Source organism: Phodopus roborovskii, unplaced genomic scaffold, assembly GCF_943737965.1.
Source record: "Phodopus roborovskii unplaced genomic scaffold, PHOROB, whole genome shotgun sequence".
NCBI classification, from domain to species: Eukaryota; Metazoa; Chordata; class Mammalia; order Rodentia; family Cricetidae; genus Phodopus; species Phodopus roborovskii.
Genome location: NW_026126415.1, coordinates 4,418,102 through 4,434,820, shown reverse-complemented (window position 1 = coordinate 4,434,820; position 16,719 = coordinate 4,418,102). Strand labels below are relative to the sequence as shown.

General features: G+C 42.1%; 1 protein-coding gene across 1 annotated transcript in view; it reads right to left on the bottom strand.

Moving 5' to 3' along the window:
* Positions 1 to 458: 458 nt before the first annotated feature.
* Positions 459 to 16,719, bottom strand: part of Emb (embigin) — a 35,230-nt gene continuing 18,969 nt past the window's right edge. The window contains exons 3-9 of the mRNA XM_051183088.1: positions 15,757 to 15,949; positions 15,465 to 15,553; positions 7,909 to 8,036; positions 4,592 to 4,871; positions 2,668 to 2,701; positions 1,334 to 1,388; positions 459 to 697 (exon numbers count right to left, since the gene is read on the bottom strand). Of these exons, the coding sequence (XP_051039045.1) occupies positions 683 to 697; positions 1,334 to 1,388; positions 2,668 to 2,701; positions 4,592 to 4,871; positions 7,909 to 8,036; positions 15,465 to 15,553; positions 15,757 to 15,949 (794 nt within the window). The 3' untranslated portion in view covers positions 459 to 682. The remainder of the gene's footprint in view (positions 698 to 1,333; positions 1,389 to 2,667; positions 2,702 to 4,591; positions 4,872 to 7,908; positions 8,037 to 15,464; positions 15,554 to 15,756; positions 15,950 to 16,719) is intronic.

Sequence of the window (16,719 nt, the reverse complement as noted above, 5' to 3'; positions counted from 1 at the left end):
GGCTTTGAGCAGAAAAGGCGGTAATGAGTGTGATAAAGATGTGAATGAAGCGAGGCCCCGGTGTTGATACTGGCTGTGGGCAAGCATTATGGTCTGCATTCCCTCATTTCACACCATCATTTATGAAGCAAAACCATATCTTAGCACAGAGACTGCAGAGTAGCCGCCATTATCGAAAGCATAGTTTCTATTTCTTAGCAAACACTTTCAGTACCACAGAAGGATACACTTCACATAAAAACTGTTATAAATATGTCTACGGGTAGGTATGCACGATTTGGGGGAAACACTTTTAACACAACCGGCTGAGCTTCCTCTTCCATAAATTCTTTGGTAATGAACAGGTCTTTAGTGGTAATTATTTGTGGATTACTGACTGATTTTGCTGGTGTCTGTTCTCTGCCCCTGATCTCTCAGACCAGGATAAAATTGATTTATCTACGTTACGGCTCACAGAACACATTTGAAACTTGCTTTAATGAAAAGCAATTACAAAATTAAAATACATCTTTTAGGTAAGAGATAAACCTATATTGTTTATAAAGCTACTGTTGTGCGTGTTGAGGAAGTCTTTTTGTCTTTTTTTTTTTTAAACTAAAGTTTACATGTTCTTGAAAGGAAGCTGAAATACAAACTGGTTGCATGTCTTCTCAATGTGAAACGTTCTTTTTTATTCACTTTTTTATTCCGTCGACTCCTGGGGTAAACAAAACAGAAATGAATCAATTACTGCCATGCTGGTCTATAATAACTTAAAGCAAAGGAGTGATAGAAAGCGAGCTTGCTATCTACTAGCAAAGCAAGTTCTCTCTAACACTGACAATTATGAATCAATACGGGAATGAACTATGATGGATGAATTCATTGCATCGGCTATAAGGAAGTATGAGAATAAAATCAAAGGACACAGAAAGGATGAGTTGAGGATTTAAAAATTACATGAAAGCCTTAAAAGAAACTAACCCAAGGTAATAAAATACATACATATGTATATTCATATATGCATATATTTATTCATATAAATGTGTATTATATATTACATGTGTATTATATTGTGTTATGTGTATATTACTTATGTATTTACATAAATATAAAGACTCGTGAAATAAAGAGAATGGTGTTACAATCCTGTAATTCCAGGACCCAGAGATGCAAGAATTACCACCTATTCTCTGTAGAAAAGGACACCATTAATTTTATAAGTCCATATTTTTTCCTATTACTGTGTAAACAAGTGCACAGTGAACGAGGTCTTTCATGAATCTGATGAAGTGTAAGGTTCAATAGCCTGGTATATTGAAGTTCACCTTTCCCTATAATTTAAGTAACTTACAGTTTTTCTGAGCCTGGGGGCATTGTTCTCTATACCGTTGCTATCATCAGATTTCCTGTGTCAAAAATAAAAGGGCAATTACCAGATGTTCATGACGCATAAAATTAAGTCAATGTAATATTTACTCGATTGCTGGATGTGAACTCTTAAAATGTCAGTACACACTGAATTCATCCTTCCTCATATCTACTCGTGATGCTGATCTTATGCCGTGGCTACTGCCATGGGTCTGGTAACAAAGGCTTGCTTGATCCAAGCAAAGGGAGACCTGATCTACTTAGGTTTGGGGATGGTAGAACGCTTCTTCCAAACCCAAGAAGCGTTCCACCATCCCCAAACCTAAGTAGATCCCTGGCCATTTTATTTCCAGCTAGCTTCGTGCTCTAAAGAGATCTCTAAGAGAACAAAAAGGAGTTCCCTCAAAAGTAATTCTCATAGAATCCTAGGCGAGCAATTTTCATCGTGAAAGCAGCAGAACCGCTTGAAGATGTATTTAGAAAATTCAGATGCCTAGTCCCAACCTAAGCGGTTCTGATCTGGGGGAATCTAGTGAGGCCTGAACATTGTAATCTTTTTTTTCTTTTTCCATTTTTCCTTGTATGGATCTTTTACCTGCCCGTATGTGTGCCACACATGTACACATGCCTCCATAAGGCAGAGAGCACATCTGTGACTGTTGGTATAGACTGCTGTGAGCTGCCATGTGGCTGCCAGAAACTGAACCCATCCATGTCCTCTAGAAGAGCATCCAATGCTCTAAACCACGAAGCCATCTCTCTGGCCTCAAGAACACTGTACACCTAAGAAGCCACATCAGCCATCAAAAATACAAGCAAGGTTAAAAAGAATCGTCTAAATAAATGTATACATCTGGTTACTATGTACCAAAGTCTGTGCCAGGAATTCACACATATCAAGTATCACTAAGTCAACAAATGTGTGTAGGAGCGCCACGATGAACCCACGTTGCAGAGATGAAACCAGAAAGAAGCACAGAACAGTTATTGATGGAGGAGCAAACTCTGGGTACCACACTGCATCACCACACAGATGTATCCAGAAAACAAAAAGCACATCTCCCTGTTCTTGTGGTCTCCCTTCCTTCCTTCCTTCCTTCCTTCTTGTTTCTTTTCTTCCTTTCTTTCTTTTTTTTTGTTTTTTTTGAGACAGGGTTTCTCTGTATTGCTTTGGAGCCTCTCCTGGAACTCGCTCTGTAGACCAGGCTGGCCTGGAGGTTTTTCTTGTTTCTAATTGCAAACATCTCACTTAATTTCATACTTAGCTGCATTTTACCCAAGTGAGAGAAAAAAATAAAAAATATAAAAAATACTTACAGCTGTTCAATTTGTTCAAATTCTTTCCCATTATCTGTATAAAGACAAAGAAAAGGGATCTTCACAATAAAGCCTGTAATGCTATGTTTGTTTACATGTTCAATTCAACCTACTCCCTAAATTCCCCATGAACAGGAGAGAAGCGCCACCTTTAATATCTGTGCCTCCCTCGGCTGCCACTTACAGGATGCCAGACTCTTCTCTGATCAGAACGGTTTGACACACTGGGATCTTTTTCAAAACTATGATGCCATTTAAGTATAAAACCAAAGTATGGAAATCAGAAAAGAATACAGAATAGTGTACTGGCTGGTTTCGTGTGTTAACTTGAGACAAGTCAGAGTCATCAGAGAGTAAGAGCCTCAGCTGAGGAAATGCCTCCATGAGATCCAGCTCTAAGGCATTTCCTCAATGTGATCAATGGGGGAGGGTCCGGCCCATTGTGGGTGATGTCATCCCTGGGCTGGTGTTCCTGGGTTCTAGAAGAAAGCAGGCTGAGCAAGCCAGGGGAAGCACCCCTCTCTCTGCATCAGATCCTGCCTCCAGGTTCCTGCTCTGCTTGGGTTCCTGTCCCGACTTCCTCCAATGACTATGTGATCTGGAAGTGTAAGTCATATAAACCCTTTCCTCCCCAGCTTGCTCTTTGGTCATGGTGTTTTTGTCACAGTAATAGAAACCCTAACTAAGACAATGGCACAATTTCTGTAGGGTTTCTCATCCAATAGCCCAACAGACATGGGTTTAAAACAATACTAATGCAAACTGGACTTTATGAGGACCTAGGATACTTGATAAAAACCTTTTAGGTGGAGAAGGAGAGAGAGCTTAGTCAAGCAGTGCTTGCTGCAGAAGAATTGAGGCCCAAAGCTCAATTACCAGAACCCACATGAAAGGCCAGGCGTGGTGGTGCACATTTATTATGCCAGGCAGGCAGAGGGAAAGGAGAGCTTCCATGGGACTCGGTGGCTGCCAGTCTAGCCTAACTGGTGAGCACCAAGCCACGAAAGGATCATACATCATAAAGGAGTGTACAGCATTTCTCAGGATGACACTCAAGATTTTGCTGTGACCTCTAAATGCGTACGCATGCGTGCAAGCACGCATGTGCACACATACGCATGCACACACACATACACACGCACACCACACGCACATACACATACCACACGTACACATGCACGCACACATACACATACACACACACCACATGTACATACGCACATACACACACATGCGCACACACACACACCACCCCCTCAAGACAAGTGATTAAAATGGATTACTTAAATGGAAAAAAAATCCGAGATAATTTATATTAAGAAATATGTGTTTTCCCTAATATTCCAATGTTAACACACATTTCTGAACTGATGCATAGTGGCATCAAGAGAAGAAATACTTCTAACACAAATGTTTTTCAGGCAGATGAAACAAAAGACCAAGAATCCCGGCTCATAGGCCATTACCATTACAGTTACAAATATAAATACTATTCCAAATATGACAAACTGCGTTTCTTTACTTATTCTGTGTGCATGCATGTGTGTATTTGTTATGTGCACCTTTACGTGTGTGAATGCCTGTGTGCACACCACAGCCTGGGTGTGAAGGTCACACAGTATGATCTCAGGTGTCGGTCAGTCTTTGACTTCTCCCTTGATAGGATCTTTCTGCTCTTTTCCACTGACTATGGCAAGCCGGTTGACCTCCAAGCCTCCAGGGATCTGCCGCCTTTACCTTCCTCCTTTACACAGAAGATTTCAGATGTTCATGCTAGGCACCTGGCTTCTTACAAGGGCTCTGGAGTTCCTCACACTTGTGCAACAAATGCTTTTTACTCGATGAGCCATCTTTCTTCCCAGCCCTTCCCCAAACTTGCGAGTGACTAAGCGATAATGTAATAGAAAGACGTAAGAAATCTCACCTGTGTCGCTCTTTTTCTTCTGGGTGTACACTTCACAAAGCAGAATGATAGCCACTAAGAGAACAACTTCCGCAATTATCGCGAGAAATGGCTTCAGGGGTACCATGAAGCTCAGCACAACCAGCTCGACGTGTTCCTCACTCTCACCCAGCGGGAAGACTGCCCGGCACCAGTAGGAGCCTCCATCTTCCTCCAAGAGATGCTTTACCCTGAGTCGTGTTTCATTAGCATAGGAGCTGTTTATAACATACTTATCATTCTTGTGAACATCAATAGGAACCTAATGCAAGGAGACATTAAAATCCTTACATAATGCAGAGATGCATGTCCCATGAGATCTAATTCTGGGCAGAGCTATTAAGACGGAGCCAAGGAAACCACTTACTGGAAAGGGGCATATTAAAATTTATGAGTCAATTGTAGAAGGTTGATATTCCAGTAACAAGCAAGGGAAAATGTTTACTCCACTGTGAGGACTTAGCCCTGAATGTCTGAACCTACAAATAGGTCATCATCAGCGAATATTAAGTAAGAATTCAAGGCAGAAAATTTCCTGTCTTCTTGCTTTCCTTTCTCACGTATGAGTAGCTCTCCACAAGTAGACACAGGCACAAAAGGAAACAAAACACCTCTGAGGATATTATTCTGGTCACTCCTGACAATGGACCACTAACCTGACAGCGTGAGTTCCCTACTCTGAAGCTGCAGCTGAAATCTTAAAGGCTTCTTAGCTGATGACCTCCCAATGACCAGCTCCCTCGTCCTAGACCCCTGCACCTTCCTTTCATGCCCCAGAAGATGGGCTCCTGGGAGCTGCTGCGTTTTCCTCAGGCTCATAAAGCCATACATACTTGGAAGCTGTTACACTTAACCTAAATTAAAGTCTCAAGACATTTGACACCTACACTGATCTACCACTCGACCGATGCTCAATAAATGCTACTCTGCATACAAATGTTCTCACGTTATCCCAGGAAGAATTCTCAGCAAATGTATTGGGGGGGAGGGCACAACATGGCCGTGACCTATTTCTATGTCCACAGGCAGCCCAGCCTGTAATATTCACTACACCAACTTCCCTATGAGTTAAAGGCAATAAATCAAAGGGCTGAATTATTAAGAAAATACAGGCCAATTGAGATACAGACGATGACTTCCATTTTGAAATGGTACTTGACCTAAAATGTTGGTTGACCTGTGACCCGTTCCCTGGCCCTGTCTCACAGCTGATTATGACCAGACTCGATGCCAAATGATGAGAGAATCATGACGCACACAGAAAACAACTTTAACATAAGCTGACTTGGGCTCTAGTCTGCTTGCTAACACACATGCATGAATAAATTAAGCTATGTGTTCCAAACATCACAACTGGTATTTGTTTTGACAATCCATTATTTCGGAAACATTTGTAGATACCTGTCCTACTCATCAAGAAGACAAAGGGCAGAGAGGATTCATTGTTTAAGTTGAGCCTTGAATGATCTAGAGCTATCCTTGAAATATTAAAACAATATTATCACAGAAATAGACCCTTCTTTCCTCCCTCAATAGCTCACCAAAGCACCAACTTTGTTTCGGCTGCAAATTAATAACTCATTGAAAGGGTTGTTCTGTTTCATGTATACAGCCTTTCTTCAACAGGACTTTAATTTGAACACTCAGTAACAAGGAGGCAATAAAAAGGGTACCCCACACCACCATGCCCCAAGTTTCAAGCTCTTTGATGCTATCTGGGAAAGGACAGGAAGTTAGTGATAATTTACCCATTGAACACTCTTGCTTTCTTCATATCAGCTCTAGGAAACCAAATGTCTTAGGCATATAAGCCTTGCGATTCACTTCTTACCAATGTGCAAAATACCCCAAAGAGCTAATGACATTTAACAAAAACAAGACCCAAGTTTAAGCAAGCAAATTTCCATTCACTGTTTTCAAATGGTGCCAATACATTGTACCCCGTATCAGATATTTCAGGAGACAGACCTGAAAAAGAGCCTGGGATTTTGTTTTCTTGTTTTCCTAGTCACTGGCAACCAGCAGAAGCGAGGCTTTTCTGATGAAATTATTTGTAACCTGATCATTTAAAAATGTTTTGGTTTTGCCTCATTATGTAGTCTGGGGTAACACCAAAACCTCTATTCATGCCTTGAAAAGACAACGATGACCCTGCTTCAGCTTCCCAGGTCTGGGATTACAGCACATACCATTAACCAGGTAAAATTCTCTCTTTTGGTTTTTAATTTTGCTTTGTAGCAGATATGCCACGTAGCCTTGGCTAATCTGGCTTTACCTGGCACCATCCCTTTGATTCAGGTTTGCCTCAAACACACGGCAATCCTCCTGTCTCAGTTTCCTTGGTACTGAGATTACAGGCACACACCTTCATGGCCATCCTGAAAATGAATTTTGATTTTCTTTCAAAGAATTTAAATAAGTTGGTGGCCCAGTAGGACACTAAAGAGCTTCTTCACACATATCCAGTGGCATCTCCATTTGTCACTGTGTGCTCTTGTTAATTATACATTGTAACAGAAGTGTTAGTCACCCTAGGAATTTTGAGTCAGCTATAATCTTATTTATGAACTAAAAGGTTTTTTGTTTTGTTTTCTTCAAATCAGAGAAAAAAGGTTTATTGTGTATATACACAAGTATACATGTCTGGATGGGTGTCTGTGTATATACACAAGTATACATGTTTGTGTTGGGGGGGTGTCTGCGTATATATACATGTACACATGTTTGTGTTGGGGGGTGTTTATGTACACAACATGTATACATGTCTGTTGCTGGGTGTCTGAATATACACATGTACACATCTGTGTTGGTGGGTGTCTGCGTATGTACACATGTACACATGTCTGTGTTGGTGGGTGTCTGCTTATGTACACATGTACACATGTCTGTGCTGCTGGGTGTCTGAATAGACACATGTATACATGTCTGTGTTGGGTGGGTGTCTGTATATACACACATGTACACATGTCTGTGTTGGTGGGCGTCTGCGTATATACACATGTACACACGTCTGTAGGTGTCTGAGCACATTTATGTGTGATGTATGTTTGGCTGGAGATACACATCAAGCATCTTTCCTCAGTTCTTTTCCACTTTGATAAGAGACACACAGTCTACTGAATCTGGAGTTCCAGGCAAGACTAGCCTGTCTGGCTCAGCGAGCCTCTGGGATCGTCCTGTCTCCATCTCCCTAACGCTCAGCTGACAGGCACGTCCACTTCTGACGTGGGTACAAGGTATCCACACTCCGGCCCCCTGCTCAGAGGGCAAGCACTCCGACCCAGCCGATATGATCTTACCTGTACACTTCCATTACTCGTGTACCAAGTCCAGTTTAAAGGAAGACCATCTTTACATTCGCACTTCAGGACGGTAGAATCCCCCACGTAAGTGATCAACGGCTTGTTTTTTCCATGAACGTTGGGCACTAAGGAAAGTTTAGAAAAATGTTTATTACTGAGGCTGTTAAAGCAAAAGAAACGTAGTAAACTGAGGGACATTTTCCACTTCATTTGCTTACTTGTAGTGATTAGGAGGCAGCAGTGGGAGAGAAGCGATTGGATAGCCCCAATACGGTCTCCATCTGCAACCACTGCAACCAAAGCCTCCAGTGACTAACACTATAGCCACTCCAAGTTAGCAACGAACTACGAAAGGCCTGAGATACGAAAGGGGCTTCCTGTTCCACGCCTGTTCTTTCCTCCCCCTTAATGTGATGGTGGAACACTTTTTTTTCACAGCTTCACCAAATAATGCACCAGTAAAGAGGCAAAAATTTCAGGCTAGACAATCTTTTAACTGATGCAAATTAGTTCAGAAGCCAGCAGCGTTGGAGAAAGTGATAACAGAAAGGAACATCAAGGGGGGAAGAGAATGTGGCTCCAAGGCAGAGTGTGAAAGCTCGGTACTGCACAGCAGCACCACCAAGAGGAAGGTTAAAGAAAAGCATAAACCACTGAGATTCTGAATGTATCTATCATTATGTCAAAAGGACACATACTAACTACATTAACTATGGTAAGTTTCTTAGTCAAGAAAGTGTGACAATTAGTAACAATGGCAGAGAAGACAAAAATCGCAGTTTAGAAGCTGGGCGGTACTGGCGCACGCCTTTGATCCCAGCACTCGGGAGGCAGAGACAGGTGGATCTCTGTGAGTTCGAAGCCAGCCTGGTCTACAGAGTTCCAGGACAGGCTCCAAAGCCACAGAGAAACCCTGTCTCAAACCCACAGAAAGGAAGGAAGGAAAAAATTTGGTCACGCACATTTCACATTTCAACATACAGACACAAGCATTCAATAAAAAGTCATGAGGCTTAAGATTAGACATGCGAGCACCGGCTGCTCTTCTAGAGTCCTGAGTTCAATTTCCAGCAGCATAGAGCGGCTCACAACCATCTATAGTGGGGTCTGATGCCCTCCTCTGGCATGCAGGCAGAGAACTCATACATAAAAAATTACATAAGTAAATAAACGACAAGGTGAAATCACCCCTCACAGGTCCACACTGACGGAAGATGGAGCAACATGGATACCTTGGTTTTCCTAATTTTAAGGTTTTTTTCCCCCCTCTAAATTTTGTGTTTCCCAATCAGCAAGGATATATATAAAAAATATCCCAGGTATGGGTAGAGTTAATCAGCCACAGATGAAACTACAATGTCTAAATGCCATTATCTGATACCATACTATGGTGTCAAATTTATAGGCTATTTTAACTTCCAGGGAAGAGATTTCCAACTGTGACAGCTAACTCTAGATTGAATGTGTTGTCCAGGGGCTGTTACGTTTTCTCCTACTGATATAACTGAGCATTTGTACAATGCATGAGCTGCAAAGATCCAGACAAGGATCAAAACCAGTTTCTTTTGTGGGTTTTATCCTTACGTGAGCACATCTATCATGGATATCCCCTTCGGGGCTCCTGATCAGCAGTGTGCAATGAGGTAATGTCACTGGTGAAGAGAGGCATGGACGATGGACGCCACCAGTGAAGACATTATTAAATGCTTCAACAATCACATAATGACAGACAGAGCAATCTCTAAGTCAGTAGGCATGAAGGTTTGGATAACAAGTATCTTCCAAAGTCTCTGGAATTCTTGGACCCCGGTTAGTGGCTGTTTTGGGAGGTCCAGGGTGTGGCCTTCTGGAGGAAGTATGTCACTGGAAGTAGGTTTTGAGAGCTTAAAGACTTAAGCCACTTGTTTGCTTTTCCTGTTTCCTGCTTGAGGATTAAGATGAGAGCCCTGATCTTCTTCTCTCCAGCCGTCATTGCCTGCTGCCTGATCCCACACTTCCCAGACACAATAGACTCCCAACCTCCGAAACCATCAGCACAAATAAACTCTCTGTACATTAGCTGTCTTGGCTGTGGTGTTTTATCACAGTGACAGGAAGACACTGGTCCTCACACTTTTCATAACTACAGAAACATCTTTTGATTAAACTAAATGGCCTATAATTTTGCAGAAAACAAAGATGTGAACTACTAATCAGGCATTGCAATAGAAGCGAGCGCTCTATGACATTACTATGGGACAGGACCAGAAGTGAGTATATATGACCAGAAAAGAGTACTTGGATTCCAATTATCCCACCCAGAAGACACTGGTGAGCTGACCCCACTAAGAGCTTAGCATTCCTTTCACTAACTAACTCACATGTATACCTGTGTGACACCTGACAACCAGTCCTATGATTATCTTCAAAGATCAGGTATGTGTGTCGGAAGTCAGCACAATGTTCTAATAACGTGATGAAGACTCAGGACGAGGAAATTCCATTTGACACACAATGACAGCTTTGATACAAAGATATCTGATGGGAAGTGAGTGCATCATACTCCTGCTATGTCGTTGTAAAGGTTAAACGAGAGTTCAAATGGAAAGTGCTTGGTACACAACTGCCACAAAGTTCCAACCTTTATTGGGGTTATGCCATGGCACAGCTCCCTCAAATCAAGCTTTCCCATAATTAATGGCTGTGCCCTTTATATGTAATGTCATTAGTTAGCCATCGCAATAAGAACAATTACTGTCCTGTGTGATTTTAGGGTCAGCCGGCCTTTTGGAGCAGAGGAGAGATGAGTTCTACAGGGGAGAGACGGAGAACTATGGCTCATCTATGTATGTATGTATGTATGTATGTATGTCTTAGAACTGTGTCCATGTCTGAGGTCATCCAAGAACTGAGTTTCTTTTCCAGTCACCTAGACCATCTGGAAAAAGTGATGACAAAGGCAAAAAGAAATGAGTGAGTAGGAGAAAAGGGAAGAGAAGAGTGGAGAAATATTAGCTCCAGACGCTGGCGAAGGCCCTCGTCCTCTCAAATACCTCAAATACCACAAGGGAGACAACTCCTCAGTGAACTCTTATTGTTCCGACCACACAGCCAGGCGCAAGGTGATGAATGCATGTTGTAGTTTAGCATAAATTATAACAACTTAATCAGAAGGCCAGCTATGTCCCTACCAAGAACAAGAAATCAAACTGCTTAAAAAGATCAAAACAAAGCCGGATGCTGGCAGCACACGCCTTTGATGCCAGCACTTGGGAGGCAGAGGCAAGCGGATCTCTGCTGAGTTCAAGGCCAGCCTGGTCTACAGAGCTAGTTCCAGGACAGGCTCCAAAGCTACACAGAGAAACCCTGTCTCGGAAAAACAAAAACAAAAGCAAAAAAAAAAAAAAAAAAAATCACTTTATGCATTATTATCAAACCTAAGAGTAAAAAGGAAATACCCCACTTACAACATGCTGTTTATAATGAGAAAAGGCAGGGTTAACAAAACAGATGGTAATTTGATAAAACCAAGAACTAAAACTTTGAGAATATTTTCAATGTAAATCTATTTAAATGGAAAATGGGGTCAGGGGAGAGGCGTCTCTCCCTTAGGTGTTCTGTCCCAAGTCAGGCTACAATATGCCTCAGAAGTGGAGGAAAATAACCACCATGAGAAAATCGAAAACCATTCTCAGATCTAAGAAGAGGAGCAGACCATCTGTCCCAGGACTGACGTAACAACTGCGTTTCTAAGTTACCAAGGAGAAGAAAATGATTGAATGTCAAAATGTTAAAGGCTCAGTTGGGTGGGATTTTATTCCAATATGTTTCTTCACCAAAACACTGATGGCGGGAGCTGCCAGAGGCTGTGCAATAACGGTCTGTGGCCTGAGGTCTCTGTTAGACGCTATATAAATAAATCCCTTTCTTTCATTCCACATCTGTAGCCGTAGAGAGCAGACCTGGCAATTCTTGATCATACTGTAGCACACAGAGTGGTCTGTTTTCTGGAACTGGGAACTGAGATATACAAATAGTTCCATCCCTGCTGACTGTTTGTTCCCCAGTTGGAAGGAATGTACTTCCTTCTTTAGAGTTATAAGCATTAAACTGAGTTCGGGTTGTGGAGGGGCAGATACTGTGATTGAAGTTAGTAAGCCCTAGCTGGGAAAAAGGAAAAGAAACAGGTGACCCACACAGTCACCTCCTCCCAAGATTTGATACAAGTGCAGTTTAACCTCCTGGCTAACTAATAATCACATGCCTTGGCTCCTTTCTTACGCATAGTTCCCTAGCTGTGGTTTTTGCCATATAGAGGGGAGACTGGGAAGCGAGGGACTAAGCTTTCCCTGGTGTCCAGACAAAGCACTCTCTACCCCTCCCCCCCCAGTTTCACACCATCTTCTCACCAGGCTTGACAAAACCTGCAGCACTTGGTGAGTTCTATAACTGATGTGAAATATGGTAACGCCCCAATGTCTGAGGGCTGGTGGCTCACTTTAGGGAGCAGAGGGCTCACCACTGTTTTGGAAGGTGTCAGTTAAAGATCCTCAGATCAAGCATGGATCAGAACTTGTCTATCTTTTCTGAAGCCACAAGACCCCCACCCCCAACCCCCTCCAGACCTGAAATGGGTCAGTTGAGCCACAGTTCTCAAGGCCCATGTGGAGAAGCAGCAAAACCCTGGTTCACAGAGTTTGAACTGCTGCCAGGCTCAGCTCACCGTTAGGTAGACACAGCTCTGAAACTCAGAAAGCCCAGAACTAGCCAGGGCCACAGTTCCTGCTATCACAGGCTCTCTGTCTTCTGGACACTTGATTTCTCAAACTCGGCATGTGTTTTAGTTAGGGCGTCTGTTGCTGTGATTAAAAAGCTGTGACCAAAAGCAACTTGGGAAAGAAAGGTCCCAAGTTACAATCTGTCAGGTCACTCTCCATCAGGACAAGAACCTAGATAGTGGAAGTGACTGCTGCCAAAGCCACGGAGGGATGCTGCTTTCTGGCTTGCTCAGCTGCTTTCTTATGGTACCCAGGACCACCAACCCAGGGCTGAAAGCCTTCTGAATGCTGCGACCTTTAATACAGCCCCTCATGTTGTGGCGACCCCCCCCAAACTATGAAATTATTTCCTTGCCACTTCATAACTGTAGTTTTGCTGCTGTTATGAATAATGTATGACCCTCCCGAAGGAGTCTTGACCCACAGGTTGAGAACTCCCGAACAACAGTGAACTGGCCCCTTCCACATCAACCACCCATCAAGAAAATGCACCAAGTTAGATCAGGCAATGGAGGAAAGAAGCTAAATAATGCTAAAAGAGCCAAAGAGTAGAAAACAACCAACTACACGCCTAAGCTGTAGGTGAAGCTCTCAAGACTAATGAGAAGTCATTATTTGGGAGCTGGCTAGCAGGGTACAGAAAGACTCCTTTCCAGCGCCACATTAACCTAAGAGCAAAAGAAGCAGAGTAAACTGTTCCAAGGGCTTATGCTCATGAGCCAGGCTTGACTCATGCAGTTTATGATAAAAGTAATCAAAAAGGAGAAAAAGGAAAATAAATGAATACCAGGACTGTGGTGGCGCACGCCTTTAGTCCCAACACCTGGGAGGCAGAGGCAGGGGTGTCTCAGAGTTCGAGGCCAGCCTGGTCTATAAAGGGAGTTCCAGAACAGCCAGGACTATGCTGTCTCAAAAGAAAAAAGTATAAAAAGAATAATCTGGCTCAATTTAATGCAGAGGATGAAACTGGCTTTTAAATTTTTTTTTTTTAAAAATTTAAAAAAGAAACTGGCCTTTTACCCATATTTGTAATACTGATAAGAAAAGATCATTTTCCCTATGAAAAACCATTAAGCAAGCCATGTAGATAACATTTATAAAAATATACACAATGACATAAGCCTAACAAACCTAGTAAAATAATAAACTGTTGTACAGATGCCTTTAAATTCTACTCAAGTAAATAAAATTATTTCACCAAACAATAATCAATCTCAAATGAATTACAGAGTTATTTTTTAGCAAGGAATCTCTGAAAGGACCCAAATTATTAATTTTATGAATGTCTTCAGGACATAGTTCATACTTAAAAATCGCATTAATGTTAAGTGGGCATTACAAACAAATGAGTTGAGCTGCTTCAAGCAAATTTTAACAGTAGATATGCAATAGCTTTTTGTAGCCCTGAAAGATGGTTAAAATCTATGATGGTGGTAAGCTTGGTGGCTCATGCCCGTCATCACTTGGGAAGCTGCAGAAGGAAGATAAGTTAAACATCATCCTTGGCTACATAGCAAATTTGAGAACAGTCTGGGAAGAACACAAGACCCTGTCTCAAAAATAAACAAATAATAGCCACGCCTTTAATCCCAGCATTAGGGAGGGAGGCAGAGGCAGGCAGATCTCTGTGAGTTCAAGGCCAGCCTGGTCTACAGAGCCAGTCCCAGGACAGCCAAGGCTAGGAGAGAGGTGACAGGCCCTGGAGAGGAACCTCTCATTGCAATGCTGAACACGTACGTGTGTACTTTGAAGCTGCCATCTAAATATCTACATTTACACACACACATCAACGCTGCTGCCAGCCTCGATAGAGATTCCCTTTACAATGCACATTGGTTAATGCAGAGGCTAATCACTGAAAATAAAAGACTTTTTGCATTCTCGACTCGAAATTTCTCCATCAACCCCTCCCCTCCAAGGCTCTAGGAATAAATGCCCCCTCTAAAATGGGGAGGGTGTGAAAAAATGTAAAAGCCAGAGACTAGGACGGAACGCCGTAAAACGCAACCTTCTACTCATAAAAGCACAGGACTTATGGGGGCCTGCGACAGAAACGCTCAAGATTGGGCCCGCCAATGTTCCATCGTGAACAGGATACAGATATTATATTGTACCTAGGTTACTATACTCTACTTTTGCCCCCAACCATCCTCTCCCACCTCTCACCCACTTCCTGGCTAGCCCCTTTCTATCAATCTCTCTCTATCTATCTCTCTCTCCCTCTCTCAGTCCTACTTTCCTGTTTCTAGTGTCTGGCTGGCTAGTGACTGCCTGGCTTCTGACCCCAGGCATGCCCCCTTTTCCTCTCCCAAGCCTACATTTCTCCTATTACTTAATTCTCTCTGCCTGCCAGCCCCAGCAGTCCCTCTACTGTTACTAGCCATTCCACTTTTTATTAGACTGAAACAAAGGAAAATCTTTACATAATTTATTAGGTGAAAGAAATGAAAACCTTTACATAAATAAATGCAGCATAAACGAACGTAACATAGTTAAAGTAATATCCCACAACAGAGGGTTAACAGATAAATTTTAGACATTTATAGAATTTATGAAAATCTTGGCAGCTGGCCTTTTGAACTAAAATCTGTATTTAAATTAAGAGGTAGAAGGAAAAGATTGAAGAAAGAATGGGATGGGCTGAGAAAGGCTGGACCACATTCAAGGTTACCTCTTGGAACTCAGTGTAAAGTAAATGATTTTCTTTTCAGCTGAACCACATTTATTCCTATAGTAATTGCGTAAAACACAAGAGACATAGAAACCTAAGGATGTAATGCTGTTATAAATACTGACCTTTGACATTAAATGTTCCTCTGAGCTCCTTTTCTCCATCAAAGAAACAAGAATAATTTCCCATTTGTTTGCTATCAAAAATGATGAACCTGGAGATAATTAAGAGTTATTAATACAAGCTTACTTCTCACAAATACCTAATAAAAATGAAGTCAATAGTCAAAACTTTAAAAACAATTCTGTAAACAGGAGAATTAGAATATTAGCATAACATTCAAATTGCCACAAAGGAAAAAATGCTTAATCAGCAGAAACGTGCAGTTAAACTGGCTATGGCTGGCAGTGTACATACCTGTACTTACTGGACAAGGTGTTTCCCATCTTAGTTGTGTTGAAAGCATCGATATTCTCAAGAAACTTATTGTCTTTTTTCCAAGTCACATTCACGGAGTTCAAGTCCCCAGATGCCGTGAACTGGCACATGAGCTCCAGGTCAGAAGGCCTTTCCAAAGTAATGTTTTTTACTACTGGTGCACTGGACTCTCCTGTTCATTACAAAAGAACAAGGAGATGTGTTGTGAAAACTTACATTTGCCAGCAAATTCAAATTCAATATATAGTTCTGTATGTATACCAAACACTTAAAATTTCAACAGTGGTCTACTGACAGGTACTCAATGCCCTTCACACATCCGAAGAATAGCTCTTCTGCCATACAGACCTGGTTCCCGTCCTTACTGGCCTTTATTGACAAAGCCAAAGACAGGTTCTCATGCAGCCAGGCAGTGGTGGTGCACGCCTTTGATCCCAGTGCTCAGGAGGCAGGGACAAGCAGATCTCCGAGTTCGAGACCAGCCTGGTCTACAGAGCAAGTTCCGGGACAGGATCCAAAGTTACACAGAGAAACCCTGTCTCAAAAAAGAACAACAAACAACAACAACAAAAGGTAATAGTTCTCCTACAACATTAATAGAAACACAAAAGCCTAAGGGCTGCCTTATCTGTCTCTAATTCTCATCAGCTGAATGAGACAGAGCAAAGAGCTTCTGAGAAACATTCTGAAGATGCTGGAACATGCCAGCCAGGGTTACACAGAAAAACCGAAAGGAAAGGAGGAAGTTTCTTTTTTCAATTTCTGTGAATAACTGCATTGAAATTTTGATGGGAATTTCACTGACTGTAGACTGCATTTGCTAGGATTTTCTCAACATGCATCTTACTAAACCATGAACGTGGGAAGCCTTTCTACCTACTGGCATCTTCAATTCTTTCTTTAGTGCCTGCAGATTTTCTTGTAGAAGTTGTGCACTTCCTT